Source organism: Mirounga angustirostris, unplaced genomic scaffold, assembly GCF_029215605.1.
Source record: "Mirounga angustirostris isolate CCGP_5_RB_7025 unplaced genomic scaffold, mMirAng1.0.hap1 SCAF_5, whole genome shotgun sequence".
Taxonomy (NCBI): domain Eukaryota; kingdom Metazoa; phylum Chordata; class Mammalia; order Carnivora; family Phocidae; genus Mirounga; species Mirounga angustirostris.
In genome coordinates, this window is record NW_026991713.1 from 51,319,122 (window position 1) to 51,341,456 (window position 22,335).

General features: G+C 43.9%; 1 protein-coding gene across 4 annotated transcripts in view; it reads right to left on the reverse strand.

Annotated features, from left to right (window-relative positions):
- Positions 1–22,335, reverse strand: part of RASSF3 (Ras association domain family member 3) — a 142,849-nt gene that overhangs the window by 53,029 nt on the left and 67,485 nt on the right. The window contains exon 1 of one of the 4 annotated variants that reach the window (XM_045873042.3): positions 15,433–15,725. The exons of 2 other annotated variants lie outside the window; for them this stretch is intronic. In XM_045873042.3, coding sequence (XP_045728998.1) covers positions 15,433–15,543 — 111 coding nt within the window. In that variant the 5' untranslated portion in view covers positions 15,544–15,725. Of the gene's footprint in view, positions 1–1,107; positions 1,249–15,432; positions 15,726–22,335 lie in introns of those variants that run through there. One more of the 4 variants, XM_064590965.1, reaches the window with a different exon arrangement.

The following is a 22,335-nucleotide window of genomic DNA, read 5'->3' on the forward strand; positions in this document are numbered from 1 at the left end:
TCAATAACTATCAAGTGTCACCTCCAATACTACCATAGGTTAAGAATTTAAAATCAATTTATAAAACAGTAAGTATTAAGGAAACAATTTTATAGTCTCTAAACACACTGGTGATGCAGTCATATTTGCAATTATGTAACAATTTATAACTAGGAATACTTTCCACACACATTATCTTACTTAACCCCTCTATACTAACTGTTTTAAAGATTAACAAGCTGAGGGCGCCTGGGTGGCTCAGTTAAGTTAGGCGTCTGCCTTCAGCTCAGGTCATGATCCCAGGGTCCTGGGATCCAGCCCCACATCCCTGCTCTTCCGGGAGTCTGAGTTGGACTTCCCACTCAGCAGGGAGTCTGCCTCTCCCCCAGCTCATGTTCTCTTGCGAGCGCTCTATCACTCTCTCTCTTTTAAATAAAATACTTAAAAAAAAAAAGATTAACAAGCTGGTAACTCAAGAAGTTAAGGAACCTGTTCAAAGCTCCCAGAGTTTCAAAACCAAGATGATTTCCCAATTCTAGATCCCTAGATTCTTCTACCAAATCACTTTCTTAGTAAAAGCTCCTAGCAAATTGTTTTTAATAATGCTAATACTACTAGAATAGTTAACCTTTACTGAGCATGTACTCACATGCTAGTTAATGTCCCAAGTTTTTTATACAAATAAGTGATAATATTTACGTAGATCAGTAAAATTTACAGTTCAGCTAATTTACAATTCAGGTGATTAAAAATATTCACAGCAGTATTAAGAATATAAAGCCAGGGGCGCCTGGGTGGCTCATTTGTTTAAGCGACTGCCTTCGGCTCAGGTCATGATCCTGGAGTCCCTGGATCGAGTCCCGCATCGGGTTCCCTGCTCGGCGGGGAGTCTGCTTCTCCCTGACTCTCCTCCCTCTCATGCTCTCTATCACTCTCTCTCTCTCAATAAATAAATAAAAATCTAAAAAAAAAAAAAAAAAAAGAATATAAAGCCAGCTTTAGACAACCAATTTACTGTAAGAAACACAACCAAAGGAAGGGGAGTTTGGGGAAGGAGAGGGAAGAGCAAACCCCAAGAGGCTCTCATGGTCCAAAGGAAGAGGTTTCCCACCAGATTCCAACACTCACGCCAGTTTTATGGAGCATACATGAACTCTGAAAAGTTCGCCGAACAGATCACGCGACTGGCTCGCTGAGCATCTTTGCTGCCTGTGTTCCGACGACGCACCAGCGGGCTTATTTCCGAACCGTGGCCATGTGCAGCAACGCTGACACACTGTGGGTGGGAGCGGGGGGCCGGGGGGGGGGGGCTGGGAACACAGCCACAACGCGTGGAGGTGGGATTCGAATGACAGCCGCAGCTTCACCTCTGCAGGGAGTGACACAGTTCCCCTGCGTTACCTCATTGGATTTGAGCTCATGAAAACCAGAAACAAAACAGTGACTAAGTCTCTAAACAATGAGTGCAAGGTGATTGACACCTCCTGGAGGAAAAAGGAAAGCCCCCAGGAAGAAGCAAGATCTGTCACCAGGTCAAGCCGGCAGCCTTGAGAACTCTGCAGCCAGAAGCAGATAAGAGAGGGAGAACACAGGGAATTGAAAGACAAAGAAAAAACCCTTCAATCTGTTAACCTATACATAAACCCTTAAGCAAAGAACCACATTTTCACAGGCCTGATCATCCTCTTTCCACTGGGGTGGCTTGCTTTAAGGGAAAACAGAAGTTGGTGAAGACTTTGATAAGTGGCCTCCGGCTTGGTCAGGAGACAACAACCCCTTTACCAGAAAACAAAGGAACTACAGTGAGACTGAAAGTGGCTAAAAAAAAATAATAATAATAATAATAAGCCTACAGGAATGACTGAAGCTTCTTCCTGATCAAGGACAATGAGATTCCCAGTTCATTCTGGTCAATAAAACCAAGGAGACACACCCAATTTCCTGCCACCTTTCATTCTTTGGTGTCGAATCTCCCATCGGTGGTCAGTTCTCCACTCAGCCCTAAACTCAAATGATGTGCATGACCGTATATGGAAGAACCTTTTAAAAATAAATAGCTAGTTTTTTTAAATTGCTAATATTTATTACAGATTATGTGCCAGGCATGCTGCTACTTTACAGACTGAGGCTTAAAGAGGTGCAAAGCCTTGCCCAAAACACCAGCTGGCTAGCCCTGATTTAAACCCAGGCTGCCTTACAGAGCTGCCTGTCAACAGTCAAGAACACACCCCTTCTTGGCCCTAATAAAATCCAGTTCCTTTTTTTTTTTTTTTAAATAGCCCTCACCTCAAAAGATCAAGATCCACTGTTAATTAAAACTGCACAGTCGGGGCGCCTGGGTGACTCAGTCAGTTAAGCATCTGCCGTCCTGGGATCGAGCCCCGCATCGGGCTCCCTGCTCAGCGGGAAGCCTGCTTCTCCCTCTCCCACTCCCCCTACTTGTGTTCCCTCTCTCGCTGTCTCTCTCCCTGTCAAATAAATGAATCTTAATAAAAAAATTAAAAATGAAAAAAAAACTGCACAGTCATAAATAAATAATAAAACTGCACAGAACTACCTCCAGCGAGAATGAATTTTAAAGCTGATTTGCTGACACTGGTGCTACATTTGCCTTTTTGTTTTTGTTTTTTTTTAAGATTTTATTTATTTATTTGACAGAGAGACAGCGAGAGAGGGAACACAAGCAGGGGGAGTGGGAGAGGGAGAAGCAGGCTTCCCGCGGAGCAGGGAGCCCGATGCGGGGCTCGATTCCAGGACCCTGGGATCATGACCTGAGCCGAAGGCAGAGGCTTAACGACTGAAGCCACCCAGGCACCCCTACGTTTGCCTTTTTGAAAGGTAGTACTTTCCCCTGGAAGAGCTCCCTCCAATCCTCCACACCAACTGGCAGAAATAATTATGCTTTGGGTACAGTTCCTAGGACATAGAGGACGCATTTCCTCTAACAGAGCCCACAGGACCCCAGCTCACACAGCAGCAGCCCCACCACCATAGTCCTTCCCACCGACTGCACCGCGTGGCCAGCATCGGTCAGCAGAGAAAGCAATCTGCAAACTTCAGAGAGATCTGAAAGGGCAGTAAACTCCCTGCAAAGGAAAACTGGCAAGAAAAAGCGACCCACAAGCCTGTCTAAACAAACAGAAACAGACCTTAAATGGACAAAAGTACTATTATTGTTTCTTTAAACCACCTACATAATATTTACATTCTCCCATAGCTGGGAAATGACGGACTCCAGTCAAATATCCCTGAATTCACCTCTGCGATGCCATTAAAACCTGAAATCTGCTGAAGGTCTAAACCAATAAAACTGCTGCTGGTTTAAGTTCTCTTCTCCAAGTTCCACTGAAATTAGAGTCCAAAGAAATCAACTGTATTTTAAGTCCTTTGGAAAGCTCCACAAACTGTACAACACTGTGGAATGCTAAACTTCATTTTTAGTACTGGTATTTTTTTCCTATGTAATGCATACAACTATTTTGTTTTCTATTTTCATACAAGTTTTTCAGTTTTTGGTTTGCTGTTTGAGAACTGTGATCAGATACACATAAATTTCTATGACTTCACTGGCAAAAGAACGAGAAGGATTCCTCGAAACAAGTATTTATAGGAAAATTTCAGAGTAAACTTGTTTGTCTAAGAACGAGGATTAAGGAAGGTTCATGATCTAGCTAAGGTCAGAAATAATTCCTTACATCTCTTTAAAAGATTCACTTAATTAAAATATTCTGAACAAGAAAAAAATTAAATGAGGGCAACCCAGGATTATAATAATCAGATTATAAAAGCTTAAGCAAAAATGTTCGACACAGGCAAGACTTAAAGTATCGATGCCAGGCTCTATCTAATTGCAATGTTTCAACAAAAGACAATAAGCTTATAATAAGTAAATAGTATAAAACTTCTCCGTAGGTAGGGTTTTGTCATTTGTCCTACAATCTTTTTTTTTTTAAGATTTTATTTATTTCTTTGATAGAAAGTGTGTGCACAAGCAGGGGGAGTGGCAGGCAGAGGGAGAAGCAGGCCTCCCGCTGAGCAGGGACGTGGGACTCAATACCAGGACCCCCAGGACCCTGGGATCATGACTTAAGCCGAAGGCAGTCACTTAACCAACTGAGCCACCCAGGCGCCCCTACAATCCTTTTTCAATACCTGGTCTAATTATAAAACTTAGGTTCTGACTTCTACCAGGGTGGTTGGAAAATTGGCAACGATAACTGAATTGAAATTCAACGATAAACAGGCACTTTCACTTTTTTTTTTTTTTAACATGGTTAGTAAAAGACACATCATCCAGCTCCCACCCTCTGTATTCCATAGTGTATTCAGAGGACACTGATGCTTTCTTAGTAATGCCTTTCCTGTCATAATTATAGGAGTAAAGTGAGGTGGGTTTTTTTTTGCTCCAAGTTTCAGTGATGTCAGCCTGAACACACTCTAAAGTATTTCAAAATGCCAGAATATGTAATGTCCCTTTGGAACAAACAGAGTAAGTCAAAAATAACCTGAAGTTTAGCTGACCGCAAAAAAAAGGGGAACCATCTACCCAGCGAAATATGCACAGGACTCAAGAACAGGCTCTCCGGAGATTTCCTGCCTACCTCGCAAATGGTCAAAGGCCATGAACAATGCTCACACCAAGAGGAAGATCCACTTAGAAGTACAGAAAAATATTAAATTTACTGTTTAAAGGAATGCAACTAAATAACAATGAGGTGCCTTTACAAAGTTTTTCCTCTATTTTTTCTTTTATGTAAACTTAGGCCCAAAGTAAGGCTTGAACTTACAAACCAAGATCAAGAGTGGCATGCTCTACTGACTGAGCCAGCCAGGGGCCCCAGTTTTCCCTCTATTTCAATGACTACACCCAGCGGAGCTAGGGGCACAATGAAACTAGTTAAAAATACAGCCTTCCATTAGTGATATAAGAAGTATAACTAAGGGGATAACTAAGAGGTATAAAATGGCCATACCATCATTGCTAAGCAAAATTCAATTTTGTACATCTATCCTAGAAAGTTAATCCATAATGGAAAAGGTTTCTCGCTCAAAATGTTCACTACACTGTTATGTTTGGTAGCCAAAAAAAAAAAAAAAAATCAGAAACATTCGTTTCCCAATACTTGGAAAATAATGCCTATTCAGTAAAATACAAGGGAGACATGAAAACGATAGCTGTGCTAGCTGAAATCATTCAGCAAGAGCTCGTTAATTCTAAGTTTAAATAGCAAGATTCAAATTTGTCAGGTCAGAATTCCTTAAAAAAATTAAAAATGTAATTACCATATGGTTCAGCAATGCCGCTTGTGGGTATATACCTGAAAGAATCAAAAGCAGGGTCTCTACGAGGTATCTGTAGACCCATGTTCACTGCAGCATCACTCACAATAGCCAGGAGGTGTAGCCCCCAAATACCCACCGACTGATGAATGGCTAAGCATCCGACGGAATATTCCATCAAAGGAAGGAAATGCTAACAAATGCTAGCACAGGTAAACCTTAAGGACGTTGCGCTAAGGGAAATGAGCCAGTCACACAAAGACAAATACCACTACTACATGATTTCACTTACATGAGATATACAGTCAAATGCATAGAAACAGAAAACAGAATGCTGACTGCCAAGAGTATGGGGGGGGGGGGGCGTGCATGCAGCTTTATGGAGACAGTTTCAGTTTCCAAGATGAAAAAGTTCTGGCAACTGGAGACACAACAATGAAAAGATACTTAACACCACTGAACACTTAAAAATGGTTTATGTGAACAAAAACTGTATCGATGGCAAATTTTAGGTGTATTTTACCACAATTTTTTTAAATGGGATTTTTAAAAAAATCAGTATGATTGTATGTATGTAAAAAGACAAATGAGGGGCACCTGGCTGGCTCAGTCCATACAGCATGAAACGCCTAACTCGGGGTCATGAGTTCTAGCCCCACATTGGGGGTAGAAATTACTTTAAAAAAGGACAAATGACAAAACTAGGAAACGATTCTGAAAAATAGTATTTGGATTAGGAAAATAAGATAATGGACCATTTTCCCCCAAACTAGATGATGCGATTTTTATAGTACTCTTATTATCAAAAAAAAAAACTTCAAAAACATATTGCTCCAGCTACCCATAAAACCTTAATATCCTTCCAGTAAAAATGACATGTTTATGAAAAATTACCTTTTTTTAGGACATACAAAACAAAGATGGAAGCCAAATTCTGGACTAAGATCTTGTTCTTCACATGGATGAGAAATGATCTATACAGACTACAAACTAAAATTTTTTTAAAGATTGTATTTAAGAGAGAGAGCAAGCGAGCAAGGGAGAGTGAGCAAGGGGGGAAAGGGGAGAGGGGCAGTGGCAGAGGGAAAAGCAGACTCCCTGTTGAACAGGGAGACCGATGGGGGGGCTCGATCCCAAGACCCTGGGATCATGACCTGAGCCGAAGGCAGACACTTAACCGACTGAGCCACCCAGGCGCCCCTAAATTTTTTTGAAGATTTTATTTTTAAGTAATCTCTATACCCAGGGCGCCTGGGTGGCTCAGATGGTTAAGTAATCTCTATACCCAATATGGGGCTCAAACCTACAACCCAGAGGATCAAGAGTCACATGCTCCCCTGACAGAAGCAACCAGGCGCCCTGAGACAACCAACTAAACCTAAGAGCAGGTTTGTTTTCTTCACCGAAACCCTAGCACCAGTCTAGCACATTGTGAACATTCCGTAAACACGGGAATGAATTTAGAAAACTACCTTATAATCTTAACACCACAAACACTGTCTAACCCACATTAACTTCATGAAAAACACTTTGCGGATTGCATTCTAAACCTCTTAAATCCAGATCTTCTCAATCTATTCTTCTGGCCTCCAATTCCCAAATTCATCCTTCTTCCCCCTCCAATTAGCTCACTTTGTTTAGCATCTGGAGAAAAAAAAAAAACTGAGTGCTGCAATATATAATTAGTAAATTATTCTTAGCTGACTGAATCATGTCGCAGCAGTTAGCAATTACAGTCCATAAAATGTGTATTACTCTTGCTGTTTTAATACTCTATGAAATAATGAACCCCATTCTCTGTAAACTTAAGGCAGAGTTGCAGTTTAAAATGCCATTAAGACAGTTTTATCCTCTCAGCTCATAGGTCAGAAAAACGGGAAGTTCCCCACACACAAGTTTCACAACCTCTAAATGCTGGTATGCATGACCCATGATAAGCTGAAAAACTATTCCCAACAGTCAAAGGCAAGTTCCCCTTCACGAAGAAAAATCTCCCCAGGACGCCTGGGTGGCAACCCATCCATCCATCTGCAGCCACTAGACGATGGGGATCGAAACCCCTGGCAAGAGGTAGCAGCTCTGCTTTAGCGAACAGCACTGTCCAGCAGAATACAGAACGTGAGCCACATACATAGTTCTAAATTTTCCAGTAGCCATGGTAAAAAAAAAACAGGTAAAAATTATTTAACTCAGCATATCCCAAATATCATCATTTCAACATGAAGCAATATTAAACAATCACTCTGATATATTTTATATTCTCTTTCCTTTGTCCTGGAAATCCAGTGCATATTTCACACCTACAGCACCTCTCAATTCAGGCCAGCCACATTTCAAGTGCTCAACCACCACATGTGGCCAGCAGCTACCATACTGGACAGTCCAGTTTTAGAATAATGGTCACTTCTAGGGGCGCCGGAGTGGCACAGTCGGTTAAGCATCCGACTCAGTTTCAGCTCAGGTCATGTTATCATGGGTCATGAGATCAAGTCACATCCTCAGCAGGGAGTCTGCTTGAAGATTCTCTCCCTCTGCCCCTCCCCCCACTTGTAAGTGCACTCTCTCTCTCTAAAATAAATAAATCAATCTAGAATGATGGTCTCTTCTATTCGTAACATTTTTACATGCATATCACATTTTAATCATTGTTTATGGGCTTGGACATCCCTCCTACTGCATCTCTGGCCCTCTCTATTAAAGAAAAAAAAAAATTAACAAGTAAACAAAAACCATTTGACTAGCCACTGATAGCCAAACCAGAACTATTAAGAAAAACCTGGAAAACTAACCTCTTTAGAAAGAATGGCCAAACTCTGGTTAGTGGTATTAATATTAACTCTGTTTAATGCATCTCATTATCCTTGAGGATGATGAGGTTTCTGTGGAACACGATCATCTAGAGTTTCTGGACAGATGTCAACAGGAAAATGGGACTTGTTTTACAGGGATACACCTCAGTAAACTTTCCATCTAAACAGATGTATAGCTTTACCACACTCCACGCAACAGAGGTGGTTCCCTGAAAAACTATCAACACGTACGAGTTTCCTTTGCACTAAAGGAGCAAGCTCTTTAAAGAAAAATTAGAGAGATGTTCTATTTGGTAAGCTTTTAAAAAATATTATTAAACAGAGGTGCCTGGCTGGCTCAGTCGGTGGAGCATGCGACTCTTGATCTCAGGATTTTGAGTTCGAGCCCCATGTTGGGTGTAGAGATTACTTAAAAATAAAATCTTTTAAAAAAAATAAACAAAACAAAGTAGGCACCCCTCCCCTCTCAAAACCCTCTGCTCTCGCGGGGCGCCTGGGTGGCTCAGTTGGTTAAGCGACTGCCTTCGGCTCAGGTCATGATCCTGGAGTCCTGGAGTCCCGGAGTCCCGGGATGGAGTACCGCATCGGGCTCCCCGCTCTGCAGGGAGTCTGCTCCTCCCTCTGACCCTCCCCCCTCTCATGTGCTCGCTCTCTCTCTCTCTCAAATAAATAAATAAAAATCTTTAAAAAAAAAAAATCCCTCTGCTCTCCAGGCACCTGGATGGCTCAGTCGGTTAAGTGTCTGCCTTTGGCTCAGGTCAAGATATCAAAGTCCTGGGATTGAGCCCATCAGGCTCCTTGCTCAGAGGGGAGCTTCTCCCTCTCCCTCTGCCCCTCCCCTCTGCACGAGCACAGCCACATTCTCTAATAAATAAATAAATAAAAGCTTTAAAAAAAAACCCTCTGCTCTTTTCCTTCATAGCAAAAATAAATTGTTTATAAAATAAATTCAATAAATTATTGAATACATGAAAGACTCTCTTAAAATAATGGGGAAATATATGAAGTGAACTATACCTAGTAATAACACTTATTACTAATACATATATATTTTTTAAAGATTTTATTTATTTGACAGACACAGCGAGAGAGGGAACACAGCAGGGGGAGTGGGAGAGGGAGAAGCAGGCTTCCCGCAGAGCAGGGAGCCTGATGTGGGGCTCAATCCCAGGACCCTGGGATCACGACCTGAGCCGAAGGCAGATGCTCAACGGCTGAGCCCCCCAGGTGCCCCACTAATATCTATTTTTAAATGACTACTAATGTCTAAGATACCGTGGAGGCTTATGGTCTAATTGGGAGAGGGGGAAGAATTGTGTATATTTGTGTATAAAGGAACACTCCCAGTACCCAGTACTTCGACTTCCATCCAAAATCAGTAGGCTTTCATTCCTTCGAGCACCTACTAAGAATGGAGCATTTCTTTTATGTGCTCCATGAACATGGCAGTCTTTGTCCTCGTTAAACTAAACATATAATTTTTGCTAGGAAAGAACAGAGGGCTTTAAGAGGGGAGGGGTACCAACTTCAGACTGGTGGTTCAGGAAGACTTCTCTGAGGGGACAGGTAAGTTAACACGCGAAGGAGAATGGAGGGCAGCAATCCCAGGCCAAGGTTCTACGATGGTGAATCATGGATCTTGAAAGGAAGTGAGGCTAGTATGACTACAGTCCTCATCACGTGCGGTTATTTAAAAGTTGTATCAGAGAGTGAACAAGAAGCAGGGCCTTGTCACATTGCTAATGCTTGCTTAGAACTAAACCTCTTCCTAGGCACTGTACAGAGGTCTTCAATGAGATAAGGATACAAACAGGCCAATTTAGCTAACAGCAGCTCCTTCACATGCATCTATCCCCTATCCTGCTACATCATCTCACCATTACTTCTGAACACCTCCCCCCCTTTCCAGATAATGGCCTTGAGCCAAATCAGAAGTGAAAAGCAAGCCTCAAACCAGGAACTTTATCAAAAGACGGCTACTTATGGGGGGGGGGGGGGAGGCAGGAGGCAAGAGCTGATGCTCAGGGCTAAGAGTTGGGGACCACGCCACATTAGAAAGCATTTTGTCTGCTTCGTTTTTTTCTCCCAGAAAATGAATGTTTACAGTATGACATGCACTGACTGCCAAAGGAAGTCTAAAGAGAATAAGCACATTATTGGATATTTTTAGCTTTTCTTTTCATAAATGTTTTGTGTCACTGCTTTCCAAATAATTCCAAATCTTGCAAGTCAGCCAGAAGAAGAAACGGGATATAGAATGTATTGTTCATATAAGAGGTGACTAATTTTCTCTTGAAATTGAGTGAAGGGAGGGCACCTGGGTGGCTCAGTTGGTTAAGCGACTGCCTTCGGCTCAGGTCATCATCCTGGAGTCCCTGGATCGAGTCCCTGGATCGAGTCCCGCATCGGGCTCCCTGCTTAGCAGGGAGTCTGCTTCTCACTCTGACCCTCCCCCCTCTCATGTGCTCTCTCTCATTCTCTCGCTCTCAAATAAATAAAAAATCTTTAAAAAAAAGAAATTGAGTGAAGGGAATGTGTCTTTGTGAGTTCTGCTCACACAAACACAAAATTCCAATGGATTAATACGTACTGTGTAAAAACAGAATTTATCAGACATGGAGATGAAATGTGCAAATCACCATGCACCAGGCAAAAGGACTGGTGGGAATGTTTGTATTCGACAATATAGGGATCAAAAATGAGTGTAAGAGTTAGTACAGTCAAAATACCTTTGAGGTTGTAAACCATTATTCTTTTACCCCCAGTGATTTATTGCCAAAGCTTCTAATGGACACATGAATAAAACAGTGCAACTCATTACTGTTGATTCTAGCAGCAAGACACAGAACCAAACAGCAAGTCAGGAAAATAAATTATAATAAGGAAAGTACCCACAGGGCGAACTTGAGACCTGTTATGTGGAGTCGCACAGGCTTGCCTTAATAAACCATTCTTCAATATAACCTTTTTAGAAGTGTGAGTGGCTCAGAGACAATTTTAAGTTTAAGACTTCTTGACTATTCAGGGCACCTGGGTGGCTCAATCAGTTAAGCATCTGCCTTCAGTCTGGGTTATGATTCAGGGTCCTGGGACGGAGCTCCCTGATCAGTGGGGAATCTGCTTCTTCCTCTACCACCACCACCCCCCCCCCGCAGCGTGCGTGCGTGTGTGTGTGCATCTGTGTGTGTGTGTGTTCGCTCATGCGCTCGCTCTCACTTGCTCGCTCACTCTCAAAAAAAAAAACAACTTCTTGACTATCCTACTGCTAAAGCAAAGAGTGGGTCTCATTTCCTTATTTCTATTAACTAGCCAAGGCTCAGAAAGAAAAGTGATTACCTTAGCTATGGAGTAAGTTACGTTCCAATAGATTATATTAATAATTTTAGTCCATTCTACTCTTGGAAGTCTGAATGTGTAGAAAGAGAATTATGAATTACAGAACTGCCCACATTCTCGGTTCTGCATGAAACAACAGTGGATCCACAAGCATGAGTTATGAACACTGTAATGAACATATATATGTAATAGGGGGTCGACATTTTAAGAAAATCCTAAATTATAGATGTCCATTATCTGCAAAGAGAAAATCTAATTTTAAAATTTGGGGGAGGAGGGTACCCGCCTTGGTGGCTCAGTTTATTAAGCGTCTGACTCTTGATTTCAGGTCAGGTCATTATGTCAGGGTTGTGAGATGAGTCCCGAGTGGCCTCCCCTCTGGGCGTGGAGCCTGCTTAAGATTCTTTCTCTCTCTGGGCGCCTGGGTGGCTCAGTTGTTAAGCGTCTGCCTTCGGCTAAGGTCTTGATCCTGGGATCGAGTCCCACATCAGGCTCCCTGATTGGCAGGAAGCCTGCTTTTCCCCCTCTCACTCCCCCTGCTTGTGTTCCTGCTCTTGCTCTGTCAAATAAATAAAAATAAAATCTTAAGAAAAAAATTCTCTCTCCCTCTTTGCAGCCCGCCCCCCCACACACAGGTGCATGTGCTCTCTTTCTCTCTCAAAAAGAAAAAAAAAAATTGGGAGGGGGGGGTGGCTGAGAATTAACCAAAAGGAAAGTATGTGGGCCCTTTGGGGAATCATTTAACAAGGCCTTACCTTTCATTAAGTTAATTTTCCAGGGGGTTATTGGGACAATCATAACATAGGGTACATTTGAAAAACCTATAATGAGCCAATTATTACCAAACGAGGAAAGCATTCATTCATACAACTAATATTCACTGAGCAATCACTGTGTTTCCGGTACCAATGGCCGCCCCAGGGATACAGCTATAAACATGACAACCAAACTGCCACAAAAAAGGCCTCCTCTCATTCCTGTTTCTAACCTCCAGACAGGTTTTTAAGCCTTTTCTTCTTTTTTCTTTTTAAGAGTGTACCAACATAAGAAAAGGGTAACATTTTCCTTATAACCGAAAGATTTTTGTTTTTGTTGGAGACAGAAAGAAGTTGGGCTATGTTCTTTGCCTGGCAACAGAAGAAAAGAAAGTCCTCATCCCCCTCCCCCTTTTTCTCCATCCTGCATTTACCACAAACATCTTGCTCTCTCTAGGTATTTTTCCAGGAGTCCTAGAAACTGAATTTTCCTGGCTTTTTCACCAGGTGGTTCAGCACCAAAAAAATTAAAACTTACAAATTAAAAAATTTTTTTAAATTTACTATTAGCAATAATAGATCCTTATGGCAACATCTCTCTTTCCACCTTTCTAGAGAAAGGATAAATTTCACTTTTATGCTTCGTTAGAAATGTTTATCTTAATCTTATAATCACCAGCATAATAAAATGGAAAACGCAGGACCCCTGGCTGGTTCTTGATCTCAGGGTCATGAATTCAAGCCCCACTGGGAGTAGAGATTGCTTAAAATAATAATAAAAAGAAAATAAATAAAATGAAAAAGGCTTACCTATTATCTAACCTTAGGTAAAAGAAATGTTCTATACTTAGAATGCCTTGCTTTATATTTGTGAGTTTTACTTCTTTAACTCACAAATCTCATCAGGAATTTAACACACTCATTCAGTCAATTTAACCAAAATGCCCACAAAAATTCAGTTTCAAACACTTTTGCAACCTGGCAAGTAAGTCCCGTAACTCAGCACCTTGCCATGTGTTATCGTGAGGAGGGGGAACACACAGGCAATAAAGCTTCAGAATATACAGAACAAGCCCTTCAAGCAAAGAACTAGGTCTTACTGTCCTGATTTTCAGCACAATACTCCAAAATACATATTAATGTTAAACTAATTCTAAAAGCTAAGTTACATTATGTAATATATATGCTAGATTAATGAACGGAAACACTGTATATCTAAACGCAGAAAAAAGAGAAATTTTTATTTTTTAAAGCACTAAAACACTCTCCCACAATTCTAACTGGATATGCTGGCCCTTGTGAAGGAGCATCACGTACCAAGAGAATCTGAGAACCAGCAAGTTTTCTGGAGAAGAGCCACCTCTGGAATCAACTTCAAAGGAGCACAACCACCTCTGTCAAGTTCTAGTCAAATGGTGACAGCAGCGTAAGAGGCAGGAGAAAATACAAAGTAGAGGAAAGAAAGACAGGAGAGGCCAAGAGAGAAGAGCCAAGTGAGAGAAGCACAAGGAAAAGCAATTCTTCCTTAACCGACAGAGAGGAAGAGTATTTCTGCCTTCCAAACCTCAGAGCAAACTCATGCCATTAGAATACACTCTACCGAAAATAAAGGATCAGTTGCTATGAAATGAATGTCTGTGGACCCCCACTCCAAAACTGATACGAGGAAGCCCTAAATGCGAAAGTATTTGGAGGTGGGACCTCTGCGAGGTAATGAGGCCATGAAGGTGGCTCCGACGATGGGTTCAATTTCTTTACAAGAAGAAAATTAGCCCTTTCTCCATGGGAGGTCACTGCAAGGAGTCAGCGGTCTCCCAGCCAAGGGGTCCTTGCCAAAACCCAAGCAACCAGCCAGGCACCGAGATCCACCTCCAGCCTCCAGAACTATGAGAAATATTTGTGTTTAAGTCACCTAGTCTATGGCATTTGTCACAGCAGCCTGAGCTAAGTCATCGCTCAAAATGACTAGTAAAGAGCAAAGCCCTAAGCCTTCGAAACAATAAAGAGGACAGACTACCGCCCCAGAACTTCACTCAGGATTACCTGCTACTGAATAAGGGCACTTGACTTCACTCTTGCCCTTCACCATCCCCTCTCCCCCTCCTTCTGGTTTGGGATTTAAGAGGCTGCAAAGACTAGAACTTCCGAATCATAAAAAGAAATTTGACCTCAGAAAGTGGTTAAGTAAACTTAAAAGGGCTGGCGAGGAAACATTACTGACACATTACTCCATCCTCACCCCTCCCATAACTCATCATGCGGCCCTGAACGATTTTCCTAGCCTCCAGTCTCCAGGACGAAGTCTAATAGCAATGGTCCGGGGAGCGCCTTTTGTTGAAGAGCAACAAATTTGTTCCATTACAGCCTCACTAATCTGATGTGAGCACGGCTGGGTTGGCAGGGCTTCCTGGTGTGACTCCCCGGGCCAGGAGGCCGCGGGTTCACGCGCGGGACTGAGAAGTCCACCCCAAGTGGCCCGCTTCGGGAAAGCCTTCCAGGGAAATACAGTCCGGGTCGGCGAAACCGGCCCAAGTTCCCTTCCCATCTTTTACCAAGTCATACTTCCCACGGCATGCTTCCTCCAAAAAAGGAAGAAACCGGCCTAAGGCTCAGCTCTAGCCTGCTGGTATTTACCTAGCACCGGAACTTGTTTGCAAAACATTGAAGACACTCATAAAGTTGACTTTGCAGGAAACGCACAACCTTGACTCCCGCAACCAAGGTCTAGGGAGCGCCTGCTGTCGTCCCCACCCCCACCACCAAGGTGCTGGACCCGGAAGGTAGCGGAGGCCAGGTCGCCAACGCCACCCCTGGCTATTACCATGGCCCCCAAGCCACTCGGGGGCTCACTGCCCACTGAACCGACTCCCAGTGGAGGCTGGAGCCAGGACCCCGACCACCGACTGCCCGGACGCAGAGGAAACGCCGGAGTGGCCGGGGACGCCTCCACGCTCTCAGAAGTGCTGTCCCGCAGCCCGCCGCCCGAAGCAGGGCCGCAGAGGCCATCTGGCGCGGAAGGCAGGAGCGGGCCCTCGGTCTGCCGCCCTTCCACCTCCTTCCCTCGCGCTGGCCGCCCCCGTGCACGCCCGCACGCCCACGTGCACGACCTCCCGGCACGACCCCGGGATCCCAAAAGGCAGAAGCCCCTTCTCGGCCGCCCCCCCTCCTCCTTCCCCGCGGGCATGCCCGGCACGCCCCACTGATACACGTGGAACCGGGGATCCCGGGAGCTATGGGCGCCGGCCGCGGCGCCCGCCGCGCGTGCCACTCACTTGCTGGCCGGCGCGGGGCTTGCCCTGGGGCGCTCTCCTGAAAAAGGAGGTCCTGGCGGTGAAGAAGAAGTCCTCGGCGTCCTCCTCCAGGCTGCTGTAGCCGCTGCTCATGCTGCTGGTTCCGTCGCACGTGGGCCGCCTCCCCGGGGCGCAGGCGGCCAGGCAGGGGGTGCCGCGCCCGCCCGCCCCGCGAGGTTCCCGGCGCGGGGCCCCGAGCCGCCGGCGGGCCGTCCTGCTGCAGCTGCGGCCGCCGCTCACTCCGGCCCTCCCGGCCCCTCCCGCCGCCTCCCCGCCAGCCTCCGGGCGCGGCTTTAGCCTCCGAGCGCCTCGCGACCCCGCCTCCCGGGGCCCCGCCCTCCCCCGTGTGCCCCTCCCCGGGAGGTTGGGAGCTGTGCCCACGCGGTCGGGGCACTCCCCGCGCGGCCGCAGGTGGGGGTGGTGCGGGCCGGCCCTGCCAGCCTGCTTTTTCCCAGCAGTGTCTGTGCAACCCAGAACGCCCACTGCGACCGCGGCGTCTGGCCGGGCTGTGCCCCGGGTCCCTTCCCCAGCCTCCCGGAAACTGCCAAGGCCTCTCTGATCCGGCTACCCGCCCCCCCACTCCGCTAGCTCGGGTTTTGGGGAGGACCGGAGCAGACCAGCGAACTTTCGCCGCTGTCCCCGCCCTGCTTGCCCCTCCCGGGGTCTAGCGGGCGGCAGTTGAGATTGCCCCGCCGGGGATCCCCCAGTCCGTCGGGCCTCTGGCGGCCGTTTCGCCTCGCCCTGAACCCCAGCATCTCGCCCCTCCAGAAGGGTTTAAAAGTTAGCGGAGAGGAGTGGGGAGGTAACAACTGGGTAGAGTTTATTCAAATGAAAACATCCTTTCTGGTAATTCAGTTGCGCTTCGGTCTTCCCTCTCGCCTTCTCTCTAGCGAAGGTTCATTCTCAGATAAGGACGGCCAAGGTCGTTATGATCGTAGAGGCCCCTTGGTGAAGGGGGTGGAGGGTGAATTCGTTCTGTGGTTCAAGAACTTTTTAATTAAATGTGCGTTTTCGATGTCCCCTCCCACGTTCCTACAAGGCATGGTTTCTGTGTCGGGGTAATGGGTTCAGGGAACCCTATTCACCCTCCTACCAAAAAAAGAAAATCCATATTTTCTGAAATCCTTCCAGTTAATCTTCTTTTAGAATGCAAAATTTTCTGGCAAGCCCCCTGTGGTTACCAGTCGTTTACACCTTGGTGTTATTGAACTGATTTAAATCATACTAGTTTCCTTGCAGAGATCTTGACTGAAAAGGGGTTGTTTTGAAGCTTCACCGCCACTGCTGGGGTGAGCAGGCTTTAGAAGAGGTTTCATTAAAAGAGGAAGAGAAGGGTTAGAAAAGAGAATTTTCACCCATTATCGCTGAACTTTCTATGCAAGAAAGATAGATAATGCATATTTCCTTTAATCCTCAAAACAACTCTAAAGTAGTTAGTACTGATTTATGCTCATTTTACACCCAGAGCAGCTGAGGTTTAAAGAGGAAAGTAGCTGTAGGTGGTAGGGCTGGGGCCATTCTGATTTGTTTTCTGTTTATCCGAAGGTCTGCAGAGACCCTTCTAGGTCCTCTGCTTGGCCCCAGTCAGCTGTGCCCGTTTATGCGCTAGTGGAGGGGCGAGGGGCTCTTGAGTCAACATACCCCCAGGCAGAAGGAAGGATTGCAAACCTGCTCCACCTTCAGGCTTACACACCCAGCTTGCAAAGCTGTGCATTACCCCAAGTGATTCACAACGGCAAGAGGCAGGCCTCGGAGTTAGAGCCCATTTTAAAGATACTGCAACATTAGGGCGCCTGGGTGGCTCAGTTGGTTAAGCGACTGCCTTCGGCTCAGGTCATGATCCTGGAGTCCCGGGATCGAGTCCCACATCAGGCTCCCTGCTCGGCAGGGAGTCTGCTTCTCCCTCTGACCCTCCCCCGTCTCATGTGCTCTCTCTCATTCTCTCTCTCTCAAATAAATAAATAAAATCTTTAAAAATAAATAAATAAATAAATAAATAAATAAATAAATAAAAATAAAGATACTGCAACATTAAAAGCCTTCTTCCCAGCCACACAGCTACTGAATAATTAGAAACCAGGAATTCTAACTCCATATTGTTTTACCGAGTCTAAACTGATCGCTCGTGACACGCACATAACCTAATGTAAGAGAATAAGACGATTTACTTACTTTATGATAGATTTTTGTCATTTGGTTTCTGTTATTACATTAACCTAATCTTTATTAAATACCTCCAATTTAAGAGTAATGTATAGAAAAAAAGGGTAATGTATAGGTTAAAGAATTTAAGTAACTTGTTTTATTGTGGATGGGAAGAGGGAAACAACCCAACCTGAGCTAATTAAAGTTTCTGAATACTTGCAAGAAAAATATTAAAAGGAAAACTACATTAAAGTGTTTTATGGGGCACCTGGGTGGCTCAGTTGGTTAAGTGTCTGCCTTCAGCTCAGGTCACTATCCCAGGGTCTTGGGATCGAGTACCACTTCAGGCTCCCTGCTTAGCAGGGAGTCTGCTTCTCCCTCTACCCCTCTGCCCTGCTTGCGCGCACGCTCTCTCTCTTGCTCTCAAATAAAAATAAAAATTAAAAAATATATATATTTAAATAAATAAATAAAATAAAGTGTTTTATGATCCACCATACCATAACAAGGATTTTTTTCATGGTATTATTTTTAAGTTCCAAAGGACTAGATGTTTATATCTCAGCACGTCATCAGAATCAGTTTTAACAAAAAGGCATAATTGAATAATGAAGTAGAAGTGCTTTTATTTATTTTTTTTAAAGATTTTATTTTTTTGATAGAGAGAGACACAGTGAGAGAGGGAACACAAGCAGGGGGAGTGGGAGAGGGAGAAGCAGGCTTCCCGCAGAGCAGGGAGCCCGATGTGGGGCTCGATCCCAGGACCCTGGGATCATGACCTGAGCCGAAGGCAGACACTTAACCGACTGAGCCACTCAGGCACCCCTAGAAGTGCTTTTAAGCAACAAAAAGTAAAAAAGGAAGGAAGGAAGAATTGGCATTTTCTTTCCTAAAAGCATCATAATATTTCTAAATTTTTCTGATAGTATTCTTGATAAAAAATATATTAAAATTTGGTTCATGAAATTAGTATTTATAAAAATTCAAAATGTCCCATTAAGGGCGCCTGGTTGGCTCAGACAGTTAAGGGTCTGCCTTCGGCTCAGGTCATGATCCCAGGATCCTGGGATCCAGACCCACGTCAGGCTCCCTGCTCAGCGAGGAGCCTGCTTCTCCCTCTCCCTCTGCTCCCTTGCTCCTGCTCTCTCTATCTCAAATAAATACATAAAATCTTTTTAAAAAATAAAAACTGATGTCTTTAAAAAAAAGTTGCATTATGCAACTTGACATTTTTACCATTTAAAATGCAAGGAAGAGGGTGGAATAAATAAAATGTATGCAACCAAGTTCAGCTTTGAAAGAACTTACTGTGAAACACAATAGGATTTGTAAGGGGACTCCATTACCATGAATGTTCCAGTGATATAAGATCCTAATGATTTAAATTTATAGCCTAGTAACCTTTTATTTTCATCTTAAATGGGGGAATATATTTAAAACTGAATAAATACATGCAAAAATTATAAACACACAAATGTTTTGTAATTTTAATCATCCTGTACGTCAAATCATTTTCCTTGAATCAATGTAAAAGGAGACACTTCAGTTACAGTTTAACCCTTCTTGTTCACCCAATAAAGCCCTCCAGGAGAGAAATGCCTGGCTGGCTCAGTGGGTACAGCATGCGACTCTTGATCTCAGAGGTTGTAAGTTTAAGCCCCACACTTGGGTTGGAACTTACTAAAAAAACAGGGGCACCTGAGTGGCTCAGTCGGTTAAGCCGTTGCCTTCGGCTCAGGTCATGATCCCAGGGTCCTGGGATCGAGCCCCACATCAGGCTCCCTGCTCAGGGGAGAGCCTGCTCCTCCCTCTGCCTCTGCTTGTGCTCTGCCTACTTATGCTCTCTCTCTCTGTTAAATAAATAAATAAAATCTTTTAAAAAAAAAACTAAAAAAAAAGAACTTACTAAAAAACAAAAACAACAAAAAACGGAGAAAAATAATCCTATAAATATAATTATAAGTTTAAATCATTCAGATTCTTTAAGCACTATATATCCACAAATAGAAACTCAAATATAATCAATATAGAAAAAAAACATGTTCAGCACAGCTCACCCTTTAAATATATTTAAAAATAAAATTTTTCTTTTGTAAACTTGTCCTAATAAAACACAAGATCACAAAGGAAAAGATTTGTAGGTTTGCATAAATTTTTAAATATTTTTAACACACAGGGGCGCCTGGGTGGCTCAGTCGTTAAGCGTCTGCCTTTGGCTCAGGTCATGATCCCAGGGTCCTGGGATCGAGCCCCGCATCGGGCTCCCTGCTCCACGGGAAGCCTGCTTCTCCCTCTCACACTCCCCTTGCTTGTGTTCCCTCTCTCGCTGCCTCTCTCTCTGTCAAATAAATAAATAAAATCATTAAAATATATATATTTTTTTTTAACACACACATAATGGTAAAAACATGGAAAAACTGAGGGAAATGGTTGCCATATAACTGATATCTTTACAATACAAAGAGCTCATACAAATCAATAAAAACTGTGAACAATTAATAGGAAAATAAGCAAAGGACATGACAATCAGTTTAAAAAAGTAAAAATAGGGACGCCTGGGTGGCTCAGTTGTTAAGCGTCTGCCTTCGGCTCAGGTCTTGATCCCAGAGTCCTGGGATCAAGCCCCGCGTCGGGCGCTCTGCTCAGTGGAAAGCCTGCTTCTCCCTCTCCCACTCCCCCTGCTTGTGTTCCCTCTCTCGCTGTGTCTCTCTCAGTCAAATAAATAAATAAAATCTTTAAAAAATAAAATAAAAAAGGAAAAATAGAAGTAACTTCAGTCTTTTGTACATTAAAATTTTCACTCAGTGGGGCACCTGGGTGGCTCAGTCCTTTAAGCGTCTGCCTTCGGCTGAGCTCATGATCTCGGGGTCTTGGGGTCTCGGGATCAAGCCCCCTCACTGGGCTCCCTGCTCGGTGGGGAGTCTGCTTCTCCCTCTCCCTCTGGCCCTTCTCGGGCTCGTGCTCTCTCTCTCATGCTGCTCTCTCGATTTTATTTATTTATTTATTTGAGAGCGAGAACTTGAGAGAGAGAGAGAAAGATCAGGAGAAGGGAGGAGGGGCAAGAGGGGGAAGCAGACTCCCCACCAAGCAGGGAGCTGGATGTGGGACACTATCCTAGGACCCTGGGATCATAACTGAGCCAAAGGCAGACGCTTAACCAACTGAGCCATCCAGGTGCCCAAATAAATAAATAAAATCTTAAAATAAAAATGAAAATAATAAAATGTTCACTTAGACAACAAATATTTAATGAGCACATACTATCTGCCAAACACTGACCTCAACACAAAGGCTACATCACTGGACAAAACAGACAAACATTTTTGTCCTAGTAGAGCATATGTTTTAGTGTGGGTTAGAGGGAGACAGGCAAAACAAAGATGACAATTATACAGTGTGTTAAAAGGTAATAAGTACTCTCACATAAATCATGGGAGAAAGATAAAGAATGTTTTATATAGACTTGTTATTTAAGCTCTCGCTGAGAAAATCACTTTTTAGCAAAGACATGTAGGAGGTAAGGGAACTGGCCATGTAGATATCCTTGGGGAAAGTATTTCAGGCAAGGAGAACAGCAAGTGCAAAGGCCCTGAGGTAGGAATGTGCTGGCATATTTGAATAAGAACAAAAAGCCAGTGTGTCTGAGTAGGTGATTAGAAGAGAAAGTTGTAGGAATTTCAGTACAAAAGGTAACAGGGACAGAAAGCTTACTGTTCCTATAATGCCATAAGAGCACTTATAGGGGCTTCGATTTTGTTTTTTACTCTGAGAGGAATAATGACTGGAGATTTTGAGCAAATGAATGGCATGATCTGACTTACTTTTTTTTTTAATATTTTATTTATTTATTTGACAGAGAGAGAGAGCACAAGCAGGGGGAGCAGCAGGCAGAGGGAGAGGGAGAAGCAGGCAACCCAACAAGCAAGGAGCCTGATGCGGGGCTCGATCCCAGGACCCGGGATCATGACCTGAGCTGAAGGTTGACACTGAACTGACTGAACCACCCAGGCGCTCCTTGACTTACTTTTTTAAAGGACTCCTTTGGTTGCTGGGTTGAGAATAGAGTGTTAAGGCTTATGAAAACTCAAGCAAATGAAAACAACAAGGTACATTTTCCACTCATGAAACTGTCAAGGTCTCATGGGGCACCTGGGTGCCTCTCCCTCTGCCACTCCCCCCGCTTGTGCTCTCTTTCTCTCTCAAATAAATAAATAAAATCTTTAAAAAAAGAAAGAAAGAGGGTGCCTGGGTGGCTCAGTTGGTTAAGCGACTGCCTTCGGCTCAGGTCATGATCCTGGAGTCCTGGGATCGAGTCCTGCATCGGGCTCCCTGCTCGGCGGGGAGTCTGCTTCTCCCTCCGACCCTCTTCCCTCTCATGCTCTCTGTCTCTCATTCTCTCTCTCTCAAATAAATAAATAAAATCTTTAGTAAATAAATAAATAAATAAATAAATAAATAAATAAATAAATAAAAAGAAAAAAAGAAAGAAAGAAAGAAAAGAAAAGAAAAGAAAGAGGGCTCCTGGGTGGCTCAGTTGTTAAGCATCTGCCTTCGGCTCAGGTCATGATCCCAGGGTCCTGGGATTGAGTTCCACATCGGGCTCCCTGCTCGGTGGAAAGCCTGCTTCTCCCTCTCCCACCCCCCCTCTTGTGTTCCCTCTCTCACTGTGTCTCTGTCAAATAAATAAAATCTTTAAAATAAAAAAAAGAAAGAAAGAAAGAAATTGTCTAGGCCTGGGGG